Below are 14,569 nucleotides of genomic sequence, written 5' to 3'. Positions count from 1 at the left end.
AACCACCAGGATTTTGTGATATGAAATAAAAGCAGTGTTATACTGGCAATAAGATGCTGAATCCAGGCATACCTGTTTTAGAAAGATCCGATGCTTGGTTGATGAAATATCTTTAACCAAATTTGCAGAATGCCCTGCACTTTGACTGATGGGTAAAATGGAGGTGGACCATTATGGATCGGGTCCTCAGCGTTTATTCCTCCTCCAGCATCCTCCTGGCTTGCCCCCTTTTTCTTTATTTGAATATTGCTGCTGATGGCGGCGTGTGCTCATTGCCACAGTAATTTTGTCTTTATTAAAATGGTACCGGAGTCCGAGCATGCACGTACCATGATCTCCAGCCCATTTTATTAAAGACACTGCAGTGAAGTTTATGAGTGGTAGGGACACTTGTGCAGATGGAAAAAAAAATCTGTGTATGTGCTGATGCCTTTTATAGTCTTCACCGCAGGGTCTTCAATAAAATGGCACCGGAAATCACTGTACACACATGCGCAGACTCCGGAGCCATTTTAATGAAGACAGAATTACTGTGGCAATGCGCACATCCCTCCAACAACAGCAATGGCAGTGCGGCATGATATTCAAATAAAGAAAAGGGGGCAAGCCAGGGGGACGCCAGAGGAGTAAAAACACAGAGGACCCGAGCCACAAAGGCCCACTTTCAATGCATACGTCATCCAAAGTACAGTGCATTTCTGCAACTCTGATTAAAGATATTTCATCAACCAAGCAACCCATTTTTCTACAACAGGTATGAATGAATTCACCATCCTACTGTCTGTGTGGCACTGCTTTTACTTCATATCACAAAATCCAGGTGGTTGGTTCTCTTTAAGTGGACTTTATGCATATGATATGTAATTTTTAGCTAAAGCTCAGAGTTATTCTAAAAAGAGGAGATATGCATTCCTCCCCTTTACACCAGATTGGTTATTATTATGTATAAAAGCTGCACTATGTGAAACTGGCTCAAAAGTATAAAAGAGAAAATGAAAAATCACTATTAAAGTGATGGCACAGACAAATAAATTTCTTAAAATTCCACAATAATGTCATTACATATCAAATCTAGTAACTGTATGGGTCACCTGGTGAAAGCCCCTAGGGGCCCATTTTTCTAGAATCTAGAATGGAGTATAACTAGTTCTCTATTTTGTGCATAAAACATTTTTACAATTAGCAGTTACTGAAAACGTGATACTGCAGAAAGTAAAGCTGAACTCCCTTTTCACAACAGGCAGCTGCTTTAATCCGAATGGCTTCAACCTTCCTGACAGAGACACTCTTCCTCAAAGGGATCAGCGTGAGTTTAGAAAATCATTTTTGGAATTTATGAACTTTTGGCAATCACATCTGATTCATTGATACTACATGGATCTCTCTGCTTACCACCTGAAGAAGTAATGACCTTCCATTTGTCTCATCACAGTCATACTTGAAGAAATTTGCTTTCTCAAATGCTGACCAGGATGGTTTGTGGAATCATTTACAAATGGTACTTTTTCTATATTTCTTCAAAGCAGCATGCATAAAATACTTAACTGCACTATTGGTTTTGAACATTTAATAACTTGTATCAGATATTTCATAATACTGTTGCACTAGCAAAGATACTATCGTCAGGCAGAGTTGAGTTATAAAGTGCTGTGGAATATGTTGGTGCTATATACGGTAAATAGAAATTATTATTAATAATTATGGTATGGAAGGCGAGGATCCAGAAACTAGGGAACTGCTTTATTAACGGACAATATGTATAAGTAATGATGAAGTATAGTTTGGCCACAGTAGAGTTAACAAACACTGCAGATTCTAGCTGGGCTGCACCAACACTGTATCGGCCCAACTATTACAAGTATCAATACAACGATAAACTTTACAAGAACAATTTACTTATGACTACACTGCACCAACAAATTAACTGGCCTCTACTAAATGGGCAGCGCAGCTGCTGCTCTCTGACTAATGGGACCTGTGCTAAACTCTAATGGGTGTACACACCAGTAAAGGATTCACAGTACTGTTGAGGGGTAACAAGTGCACTCAATGCCGTGATGCTTTGATGGCCCGTCACTGTGCGCTCTCCTTCGAGGACACATGGGAACTTCTTTTAATCCACAGACCCAGGGTTCTTTGACTCTTACTGAAGGTGTCTCTCCTCATGTCTGTGATCGCTGACCTCAGAAGCTTCCCAGTCTGGTACTGGCTGGGCTCTGCCTTGTTCTGGTTATCAGTCTCTCTCGCAGCCTGGCACCTCGCTTCTCTCCCAACCACCGTTCTCAGACACTTCTCAGGCGACTTCGACTCTCTCAGGCGATTCAACTTCCCCTGTTGCTGCCCTAAGCTCTTCCTCCATCTTTCTCATCTTCCCGCATTTTTTGGGCAGGTTTCGTCTAACTACACCATTTAGAGGGGAGCACTGACTCTGCCAGCTAATCCACAAAGCACAGAAACACAGAGGAGCATGGTCTGTTAAAGTCACAACGTGCTTATCCGTTCATATGGGGCAAATCCCTACATAGCTCCCTACTAATAATGGGCGTCCTCGGCCATAATGATGTCAGAACTACAAACAGTGAAGAAAAGTCCATTCTTGCAGGCTTATAATTCTTGAATCTAGATCTGTAGGGAAGAGCATCCAGTTTTCTTGCCTCTCTCGGTCCCACTATGTAGCAAGGGCATGGTTAACATGCACACAGTACCTAAAAAGGAGGAAAATGGAATTGTCAGGATAGACAAGGCAAACTGATCAGCATATCGGACTGGTGGAACCCCTGCAGTCGACCTTTGGGATCTCCAGAGTTCTTGACTATGTGGCGAGATCTAATCTGGCTGTCTCCCAGAGAGATGGTTGCCGCAGTGGTTTTAGGGGGATTCTGACTTGTTTCTTCTCCAAGAGGCAGTAGTGACTCACCTATGGGATCACTGGTGCCAGCAGGTTGACGACCCCCACTGTATCAGAAACAGTCCACCATTCTTCATCATAATCAGACCTGGATAGCATGGATTCGGGAAGAGGGCAGGGATGTCTTTGTGTAGGGGAGCTGAGGGGACTTCAGACCGGTATGGCCACAGCATATTCCTGTGTAGAACTCTTGGGGCAGACGTCCCACTCTAGACCTGCATCTTGTAGAGTAGGCTATCAGCATATACAGCATACACACGCTCAATTACTTTATAAGGTTGCACTTCCCATCTTTCACTCAGCTTGCCATTGGGGCATTTTTCTTGTACTAGCACTCGGTCTCTGGGTTGAAATGGTAGCTCTTGGATCGGATCTCAGCCAGCATACACTCTCTTCTATAAGCGCTGGTCGGCCAATCGCTAAATAGTTTACAGTCATTGCCGATGTCCTTTCATCCTTGAGGTGGTAGTTCGCTCCATCAGGTCCTTTGGCTGCTGCAAATTTAGCTCAACAATCTTTTGCCCAGTTCTTCCAAACAGCAATTCGTAGTGGAGTGGACTCAGTTCTTATAGGCCCAGACTAGTTCTGACAGGTAATCCGACCAATGTGCCTCCTTATCTTTCTCCAGTGTCCTCAGAATGTGAAGTATAGTCTGGTTAAAACGTTCAAATGCTCCATCATTTCCCTGGGGATGATAGGGAGTGGTTCTGATCCGCTCAATGTCATACATGTGGTATAGCTCTTCCATCACCTTGCCTTGGAAATATGCGTCTTGGTCGGAGTGAATCTGCTTTAGGCACCTGTACACCCAAATGAAATCTTGATAGACAGCTCATACAGCAGATTTGGTGAGCTGATCTCTATTTGGGGTGACCACAGCAAACTTAGAGAAGTGGTTGGTCATGACCAGGAAATACTGGGGTGTCCTAGCCAAGGAAACAGTTGATTATCAACACTTCTAATGGCTCTTTAGATTGTATGGTCAGAACGGGTGCCCTCTGTTCGATACCCTTGATGAGATCACACACTCGACATTGCCAACAGACTTCTTCCTCCACAAATTTTACCAGGGGCAGTACACATAATGCTGTAGCCGCTGGTAAGTCTTTTCTATTCTGAAGTGGGCCCCAAACTATGGAGCTTCTTTAGCTGTGTCCGTTTCCACATGTCCTACGACGACTACCTGCCACTTCACCTCTGGATCATTTGACTGTTGTCTCTTGTGGTACAGTACCACATCTCAGACCTGGATCCAATCCCACTGGTTATTGGGATTTTGCTGCTGGGTTACCCAGCATTTCCTCTGTTGCTGCCCCACAGCTTGATCTTGGATACTTCCCCACTCTTTATTTTTTCTTGCCAGGGACTGGGGCAACATGCAGGGCTCTCCACTTGACTATGACACTACCACTGGGGGTGTGAACTTATGGAAGTCCAGGGTTTCCCACTTTTCTAGACACTCATCAAGGTCCCCAACCAGAGTCTCCACTGTCACTCTCAATAGCCCATCTGCATTGGTGTTATCAGTAGCTGACTGATAGTGGTTGGTAAAGTCAAACTTCGCCAAGTGAGCCATCCACCATTGTTCCAGGGTTCCCAGATTGGCATTCTCGGGGTAGGCCAAAAGGTTGTTATCTGAATTTTGGTCCTCATCAGGAAGCCCTCAAATTTCTCTGTCATGGCCCATTCCAGGGCCAGAATCTCTAGCCGGAAGGAGCTGTAATTTTGAGTGTTCCATTCGATGTCCCACAGAGACCTACTGGCATAAGAGATGACTCTTTCATGTCCATCTTGTATCTGTGACAGGATTCCGGGGGACACTTCGGTTCTTCGGAGCTCCAGCTGTCCCTCCAAACAACTCATTCAGAGGACCTGCTAGCTTTGCAAAGTCTTTAATAAATAGAGGATAGTATCCGCTTAGTCTAAAGCAGGCCTTCAGCTCTCTCAAGGTTCGAGGCACTGGCAACTGCTGTATAGTGACCACTTTGTCCTGGGAATGTAAGACTCCGTCTTGTGACATCATATGTTATAGGCTCGATCTCCCTCTTAAAGAGGAGGCACTTCTTCAGTCTCACCTTCAAATTGTGGGCCCACAGTTGCACAAGTATTTGCCCAAGCTGGTCGAGATGTTCTTGGAACGAGACAGAGTATGCAATGATATCATCCAGGTATATCACGGTATCTTCGAAGTTCAGATCGCCTAGACACATCTCCATCAGCTGCTGAAATGTAAACGGTGCACTGGACAGCCCGACCGGAATCCGGTTCAAATAAAACAATCCCATAGTGAGGATGAACACAGTCTTCGCTTTGTTATTTGCTGCCACAAGTACCGCCAGTATCCACTTGCCAAATCTAATGTGGATAAGTATTTGGCTTACCCCAGTGCTGTCAATGATTTCTCAATTCAAGGTAAGGGATACGAGTCTCAGACAGTACACACATTCAGTATTCTGTAATCTATGCTGAACTGTATAGTTCCATGCTTCTTCTTCTCAATAGCCAGCAGAGCTTCCCATAGGATCTGACTACTCTGCACCACTCCCAACTTCAACATCTGTCACAATAATATCTTCACTTCTTGATACAGTTTGAAAGGGATCTGTCACTACTGTTCTCAAACTGGTGTCCCTCGTTAGTTCGCAATTTCCTTCCAGGACAGGCGGGAACTTCGCTTTTTCAACAGATCGAGGATTCTTTGACTCTTCCAGAAGGCGTCTCTCCTTTTCTCCAGGATCTCCTTTGCCGTATTGGCTTGACAGCTACCAGGGCTCTGCCACGGTCTGTCTCTCTCTCGCATCCCGGCACCGCACTTCTCTCCCAACTGCTGTTTTTGGACACTTCTCAGGCGACGTCTCCACTCACTCTCTCAGGCAACCTGACTTCCCCTATTCCCACCCTAAGCTCTTCTGCTCTTTCTCATCTTCCCTCACTTTTTGGGCAGGGCTCATCAAATTTCACCGTTCAGAGGGGGACATCAGGCTCTTCCGGCTAGTCCACAAAACACAGAAACACGTGGGAACACCATTTATTAAAGTCAAAGCGTGCTTATCCATTCTTAGGGGGCGACACTCCTACATATAGGTATTCATAATACAATAACTTAAAGCATTTTTTTAAAAGGTAGGTAATGACATATTGGTCAGGAGTATAGCTATAATATACATACAAGTCCATTGTTAGCATAAAGATAGTGTATGGTATAAAGCGTATACATGTATTTTTTATACATACATAACAACTCTACTAGGATTTATAAACTGATCACTTAACTCCTTAACTACCCATGATGTACTATGCCCTTCATGAGTCATTTCCCTGGCTTTCATGGGGGCACACACCGAGCCCGCTTCTTTTCCTGCACATGTTGGCTAATTTAATCAGCTGACATGTGCCTCTAGCAGCCCAGGGTGTAGCAGCGCTTCAGCCGCAGCTGTTACCCTGGTAAATGCCGCTGTGAATCTCTGACAGCAGCATTTCACGCTTGCTCGCAGGGGGACATGCTATTCATTGCACTCATCGGCACTCTCACAACACGATCGTGGAACTCTGATGAGTTGCTATGACAGCCAGGACTTAGATGATGACCCCTGTGTCTGTCATCGCAGTACTCCTGTGAAAATCCGCTGTTGGCTGGCACTCAAAAGAGACTGAGATTTCTTCTATACACAGCAATGCTGGTTCAGTGCTGTATATAAAACAAGTGATCAAATCATTGCAGGTTCAGGTCCCCTAAGGATACTATTAAATACAGTAATAATTAGTAAAAAATGTTTTAAAAAATAAAAAGTTTAAATCACACCCCTTTTATCACATTAAAAATTAAGAAATAAAAAAATACATTGCTGCATTTATAAAAGTCTGATCTATCAAAATATAAAATAAATTAATCTGCTTATTAAACAGCATAGTGAGAAAAAAAATCAAAATGCCAGAATTGCAGGTTTTTGGCCATCGCAACAACAGAAAAAAAATAAAATAACTGGAGATCGAAACATTGTATTGTGTATATACCCCAAAATAATATCACTAAAACACCAGCTCGGGGCTCACAAATCAAACCCTCACTCAGCTCCATATCTCAAAAACTAAAAACATTATGGCTCCCGGAAAGTCACAACACAAGCAAGATTTTCTTCTTCAAAATAGAATTTTTTCACCACTTAAATAAAACAAAAACTATACATGTTTGGTATCAATGTAATCATACTGACCTGGGGAATCATACTGCCAAGACAGTTTTATGGTGAGTTGAATTCTGGAAATAAATAATAAAATTAAAAAACAATTACAGAATTTCACTTTTTTGGCCATTTCGCCACACATCACATTTTCTTCCCGCTTACCATTAAATCATATGATAATATCGATGGTATCTTTCAAAAGTACAACTCATCCCACAAAAAAAAATCCCTCAGACGGCTATAGAAATGTAAAAATAAAAAAGTTATGGGTCTTGGAATAAGGAAAGGAAGAAAATGCAAAAACAAAAAAAAAATACCTTAGAAATGTCCTTAGAAACATTAAAATTGCATTATTTTATTGTTATTAAATATTGTTGATGCAAACAACAACATGGCTCATGTTCTAAGTTTATAGATGATCAGGATGAAGTTAAGTTACCAATGCCATTAAAAAACATCATGGATTCGTGGACATGGAAAAAAGGCATACCTCTGGTAACACTCAACACGTCTACTGGAACGCTAAGTCAAGGAGAGTTCAAGGTCGGCAATCATGAAAACAGCACCAATGACTCCAAGTATGTTTATATAATACTTAATGGGAGCATTACTGACTGTAGAATGGTACTAAATGCTGATGACAAAAGTGTAAAACATAATAACTGTATATCCTATGATATCTGTAGCCAGAGCAATAAAACTACCTGCTTAAAGGCTGGGTTCACATGTTCTGTAATGATCCGTTTGTAAAAGATCCAACAGAGGTCTAATATAATGGATCCATTAATGGACTATCCAAACAGATCACTTTTTTTAACCAATTCATTAACGGATCCGTTATCATTAGGCCCTGTGCGCACTAGAAAAAGGATTTTCTCAAGAAATTTCTCAAGAAATTTCTTGAAAGTCTGAAAGATTAGCGCACTTGCGTTCAAAAAACGCACCAATAACGCATGCGTCTTTACAGCGTTTTTGAAGCGTTTTTTTCCGCAGGTTGGTCCCCACATTTTTTTACCATTATCTATGGAAAAAACGCAGGTACCTTCAGAAAAGAAGTGACATGCTCATTCTTTTTCTCAAGAAATTCTGCAGAAAGAATGTTCTTGAGAAACAAATGCAGTGTGCGCACAGCTATTTTTTTTTCCATAGGTTTTGCTGGGGAATGTCTGCAGAAAGGTTACAACCATTTTCTCAAGAAATTTCTGCACCAAAAACGCAAAAAAACGCGGGTAAAAATGCAGTGTGCGTACAGGGCCTTATAGTCCATGGAACTGATAAAGGATCCGTTACCATTATAGATACATAGATAGTGTTAGGGCCAGATGGACGGGCAGACCCGGGAGGTGGATCCACTGGGCCGAACTCCCCGATGAGGGAAAGGAGTCCGGTAGCCGGAGCACTTTAGGTAGCAGAACAGTCCGTGCACTGGAAGACAATGGAGAAGTCCCTGGGACCACGAGGTCACTGATGGTGGTCCGGGTGACGGAGCTCAGGTTCGGAAGCCGTGATGATGTCAGGCGGGGTCCGGAACCGTTGGAGCGAGATGACGGGTCACCGCAGGGAACCGAGATGGTGCAGACTGTCAGGATGGCAGATGGGCAGCGTTCGGGGTTCGAGACACAGCAGGACCGGATGGCGATGCAGGATCGGCTCTAGAAGACAGAGAGGTCAGTATCTCACAGAACACAAGGAGACCCGACTCCTAGCTTGGGAAAACACGAAGAACAGGCCCCGCTCCCTTGGACATTAACCCCCTATATACCCTGTACCTGTGTGCATCATTTCCTGTTCGTGGACACTGGCCCTTTAAGAAAGGGTCAGTGACCGCGCGCGCGCCCTAATGCGCATGCGCGCGGCCCGGGTGCCAGAAGCCAACACAGGAAGCTGAGAGGAGGACGCAGCAGAGCCGGCCATGGACTGGGAAGCCGACGGGCGCCGGGAGCGGGGACCAGGGGGCCTGGGAAGCGCTGGGACTGGAGGCTGGAGAGCGGGGAGCGTGGCAGGTGAGCCGGGGAGCGGAGCAGAGGACCCGGGGAACGGAGCAAAGGACCCGGGGAGCGTGACAGATAGACAGATAGATGGATAGATAGATAGATAAATACTGTAGATAGATACTGTAGATAGATAGATAGGTAGATAGAATTTTTACAAATGGGGGGACCCCACCACATCAATATTTTTTCAAAAATATTTTTTTAATTCTGCGCAATAGCTGTACAATCTATCATGCTTTTTCTATCTTTCTATTCATCTATCTATCTAGTCTATATATTCTTTATTTCTATGTATCCTAACCTATCCTAATCTATTCTATTCTAATCTATTTAGCAATTATGGGCAACTGATCCGTGAAAGCAGAATGGGAATCAATGGGCAATGGATCCGTTAAAGGATTGGTGAAAGGATGCTTTAGTAACTGATGCGTTGCCTATAGACTCCCATTATGCCTTACGGATCCGTTAGCCATCAGTATTTGGATCCGCACAAGAAAAGTTCCGCACCCAGAATGTTTCGTCTGTCCAAAACAATGGATGGCTGGTTGATTGAACCTAATGGATGACAAGTTTTGACCCCTCCGATAATAGATTTGTCATCATTATAGTAAATGGATCCATTAACATCTGTTTTTGCATTTTCCCAACGGATGCAAAAACGGAAATGATTACAGGACATGTGAACATAATCTAACATTGTATAAGTCACACCTTTGACCCATCGAACTATGGACAAAATCTCTCATTGTGTTAAGGAGTAAGTACTACAAAGTAAATTAAATTAGTAATTTCATCAGAATAACTTAAATAAGTTTTGACAGAAATTGAAGTTTACTTTTTTTGAGTATATAATGCGTATTTTTTTATTTGCAAAACTAGAAAAATTGATCACCAAAAATATCTAGAACATGAACTTTTATACAGCTGTAATCAAAATTATTGAACGTTCATTGCACATTAGGTTTATTAACAAAATGTACAATCTTTTTGCTGTTTGCAAAAACCAATAAGAATAATTTAAATATCTTAAAACAATGAATATAACAAGTGGTTTCTCCAAATTCAACACAAAATTCCACTTTTACTATGGTTCAAAATTATTCAACCCCTTCATGACAATTATCTTTAGTACTTAGTACCTTGGCTGTTATTACCTGCTGCAAATTTGAGGTATAACCAGATGCCAGTTCTGGCACAAAACTTAATCCATTCCTTATGGGTAATATCCTCCTATGCAATATTCTTGGGTTTATGTGCTGCAAGCTCCTTCTAATCCCACCAAAGATATGGGCCAAGTATCATCTACTGCAGAATCTTCCGAGACTTCTCTTGCAACCAAGCTATGATGGAATTTGAGGTATGCTTGGGTTCATTGTCCTGTTGGAAGATCTAATGACACCTAACCTTCAGCTTCCTCACAGTAGGTATGACATTTTCGCACAGCATTTCCTGATACTTGATTGAATCCACTTTGCCATCCATATGCTTCAGTTCTCCAGAGAAAGCAAAGCAACCCCACAGCATCATTGAGCTACCACCATGCTTCAGCATAGTCAGGGTGCTCTTTTTGGTGTATGCTCCTTTCATAGGTCCAGAAAGTTACGGTTTTGCACGATTCCTCCACAAAAAATAATCCCCAAATTATGTGCGTTAACTATATGATTTTATAATATTTATATGATTTTAAGTATATTGAGCCAAGTTAGGTGTATGTCTTGGAGTATGGGCATGAAGACCTTCAGCATTTAGTATGTGCCCTAGTGTGCAAACTGATCCTCAGTACCTGCTGCCAAGAAATCTTGCTGCAGGGCTCTTGTTCTCACATGAGGATCACTTTGAAATTGTAAAGTATATTACCAAGTTAATATCTGGGAACTTACAATACCTTTGCTATCTTTTGTATCCTTTTTTTTTGTTTTTCAAGATAATGCTCTCTTTTCTTAAAGGGATTGTCAGGTCTTAATAGAAAAATCTGTACTAACCGTATATGACTGTAGACTTGCAACTTGTAACATGGGTGGGCACTTACATGATCAAATGTATGCCATCTCCATGCATTCAAGTCACATGCAGACTACTCTTGTGCTTCTCTCAATTCCTTCTATTGAGAAAAGCGTGATCATAAATATGCAAATCGTATATGTGTGGTCATGTGACTGCCCACCCACATGGGGAATACACAAACATCAATTGCAACGGCTCGTGCCCACAATCAGGGTTCTGGGTGCTGCGGGCTCTCTCTTCTGCTCTCCCTGTGGAGACCGCTTGCGGCTCCGCAGCAATAAGTTGATATGCTTGCGGCTCGGAAATACGCACCGCAGTACATGCACAGTGGGCATGTGATTACTAGAAATCCCATCCACTGTGCATGTACTGTACATAACGCTGTGAACACAGATCATGGGCACGCAGCCTTATAATGCCTCCTTTGTGCCCTCTACACTGTGCACCCATTTATTAGGCAAGTGAGTATTTTGACCATTTCATCATTTTTATGCACATTCTCCAACTCGATGTTATACGAGGGGCTGCTCATAAGTCTTTAGCTTTGTGAACTTTTTTGTTTGTAGGCTAATGAATGTTACATCACATGAAAGCCTTATGTGTCTAAGGCTATGTGCGCACTAGAAATGTGAAGTTTCTCAAGAAAATTTCTTGAGAAACTTCTGGGAGTGAAAGATTTCCGGACCTCCGGAAAAAATCCGCACCAAATCCGCATGTGGATTTGCCGCGGATTAGCCGCGGAATAGCCGCGGACTTGCCGCGATTTTCCCGCGGGTGGTTCCCTGCGGATTTTTGCAGGCTGTACTGCCAAAATCCGCAGGGTACCTGCAGAAATAATGGACATGTTCATTTTCTCAAGAAAGTTTCTCGAGAAATTCTTCTCAAGGAAATTTCTTGAGAAAAATCCGCAGCGTGCGCACAGCTATTTTTTTTTTCCATAGAATTTGCTGGGAAATGTCTGCACAAAGATTGCAGACATTTCTCAAGAAATTTCCGCGGCAAATCCGCGGGTAAATCCGCGGGTAAAAAGGTCTAGTGCGCACAGAGCCTAATATATCTTTTCAAAATGTTGTGCTTGTTGCTTATGGCAACAGTGTTCTACACACACGGGAAAACAAATTGATGGAGTCTAATGCGATATTCACAGCAACTGAGAGCAGATGAGTGATAAAATTCTTGTTTCTGAAAGGAAAGTCCACGAAGGATATTCATGGTGATATGTCGCAGACATTGGGGGATCAATGCCCTTCATATTCCACAGTTAAGAACTTGGTTGCCAAATTTAAAATGGGCCACTTCAGCACCAATGATGAGGAATGTCCTGGACGACCAAGAGTGGTTGTTGCTGCAGAGATCGTCGCTGCTGTGCACAACCTCATACTGGAAAATTGACGAATTTCAGCTAAAGCAATAGCAGACATTATGGGGATTTCCCGTGAACATGTTTGTGTCATTATCCATGAACATTTGGACATGAGGAAGTTATCTGCAAAGTGGGTCCCCAAATGTTTGACAACAGATCAGAGAAGCATGCGAGTGAAAACTTCCCGGTCCAGCGTTTCCGGACTGATAAGAATTTCCTGGATCGACTGGTTACTATGGATGAGACCTAGATTTATTTGTATGACCCTAAAAACAAGGAGCAGTCAAAAGAGTACAATGGTTCAGGCACAAAGGCACAGTGGTTCTCCTCGTCCAAAGAAGTTCAGGGTGCAAAAATCAGCCACTAAGGTGATGGCGTCTGTGTTCTGGGATAAGGAGGGCGTGCTGCTAGTGGATTACCTTCAAAAGCGGCCTGGGCTCTTATATACATCATGTTAAAATTCTGTATATAAGAGCCTGGTGGTGGTGGCCGCAGCTTATACGCCAAAAAAAAAAGTGGTGACAGGTTCCCTTTAAGGCAAATGTGTGTTTTCCTAAAATGTAAAATAATATTCAAATTAGTGTGAGCACTTTATAATTTTTTTTCTAGTCATACATGGATTATTCCTATTTCTTGGATGAAAAACGGAGTACAGCAACCACCAATATGGCTGGATACTACGACAAGTAGGTATTAATTAACTATTAGTTGCTGCGGCATGCTTTGTGTTAGTGAGTTTTGTGACTGCAGATGAAAATGGATTTTTTGCATGGGTTGAAACATCAATCATCAGGGTGATTAAAAAGTCACTATATAAGCTTGATTGCTGCCTGTATTTTATGATTTCTACCTGTTGGATCCTGATTCCAAGTGCTGGGATTTGCAGATACAGAAACAATTATACAGCAAGTTGTACTCATTCAGTTCTATTTGTATGAATCAGTCACTGGCGCTGCATGTGAATGACTGTTAGCGCTATAGTTTATGGCATTCATTTACATTATTCTTGGCGGCATATCCTGGTTACATGGGTGATATGCTGCCAATTCATGATTTTCCTTTCTGCTTAAAAGTTAATAATTTTAAAGGAATGCTCAATTGTTTAACCGGTAAAGATGTTTATGTGAAACTGTGTGCATCCACCCGAACGGCCATTCAGGGGCCTGTGTAAAAAGTCCTTAATGGGGTATTCTCAAGTTATGAAGATATTCCCTATCCGTTGGATAGGGGATAACTTCCTGATCAGTGGGGGTCTGACCAGTGGACCCCCAACAATTCCAAGAACCTGGCTTCTGAAGTGTTTATGGAGCCGTGATCGATCAAGTGCATTTCTGCTCCCTTTATCCTTAATGGGTCTGCCAAATATAGCAGATTGTTATGCTTGGCTGGTCTTTGGCTCTCCCATAAGAATAAATGAAGCAGCAATGTGCATGGTCGACAGTTGCTTCATTAACATTCGGGTTTCCTTGTAAATCTCGGAACAGACAAAACGCCTGTTCAAAGACTCACAATAATGAGACAGAGTCACTTTGGACCCTGTCTGGTCTATGATTTTGTCAACTCTGTCTTTTCAAACTGAAAATATGGACACAGCTGAACAGAGACCGTAGTCCAGAGTAACTTTGCTTGCCTTATTATAGTCAAAGGATCCTTTGAGCATTCTATCTGAATCTTGCATTTTGGTTATTTAGATGGAAACCCCCAATGTAAGTGTTCAACGAAGAGCACAGGATAAATGTGAACCAAGCCTTAAGGGTGATTGAAAATGTTATGTAGACAAAATAACACAAATAAAAGCATCAACTCATCCCACAAAAAAAGAAGTCTGCACTCAGGTTTTACATCTGTTAATAGAGCTCCGGAAAAGCGGCATGCCCTCTCACCTAGCCCTACAGTAATCCAGCAAACTCTGCACTGCCAAATCCAAATCCTTTCTTCTTTCTAAGCCCCACATTGCATCTGATCCACAGTTAAATATGCAAGTTGTTTCTTCAGAAAGGAAAAATACTTAAAGTCTAGGGTTAGCTATTGGAAGTAGCAATCCTGAGTCAATACCGACCCTGTAATGCGTCTTGCCATATAACTTAGGATAAAAAGTCAAAGCAGAAACTCAATT

The 14,569-nt window shown here is 42.4% G+C and overlaps 1 protein-coding gene across 1 annotated transcript in view; it reads left to right on the top strand.

Moving 5' to 3' along the window:
* Positions 1-14,569, top strand: part of LVRN (laeverin) — a 237,581-nt gene that overhangs the window by 129,056 nt on the left and 93,956 nt on the right. The window contains exons 8-11 of the mRNA XM_075341890.1: positions 1,241-1,306; positions 1,433-1,498; positions 7,501-7,670; positions 13,063-13,139. Of these exons, the coding sequence (XP_075198005.1) occupies positions 1,241-1,306; positions 1,433-1,498; positions 7,501-7,670; positions 13,063-13,139 (379 nt within the window). The remainder of the gene's footprint in view (positions 1-1,240; positions 1,307-1,432; positions 1,499-7,500; positions 7,671-13,062; positions 13,140-14,569) is intronic.

Source organism: Anomaloglossus baeobatrachus, chromosome 1 (genome assembly GCF_048569485.1).
Source record: "Anomaloglossus baeobatrachus isolate aAnoBae1 chromosome 1, aAnoBae1.hap1, whole genome shotgun sequence".
NCBI lineage: Eukaryota > Metazoa > Chordata > Amphibia > Anura > Aromobatidae > Anomaloglossus > Anomaloglossus baeobatrachus.
This window is presented reverse-complemented; position numbering and strand designations above follow the sequence as displayed.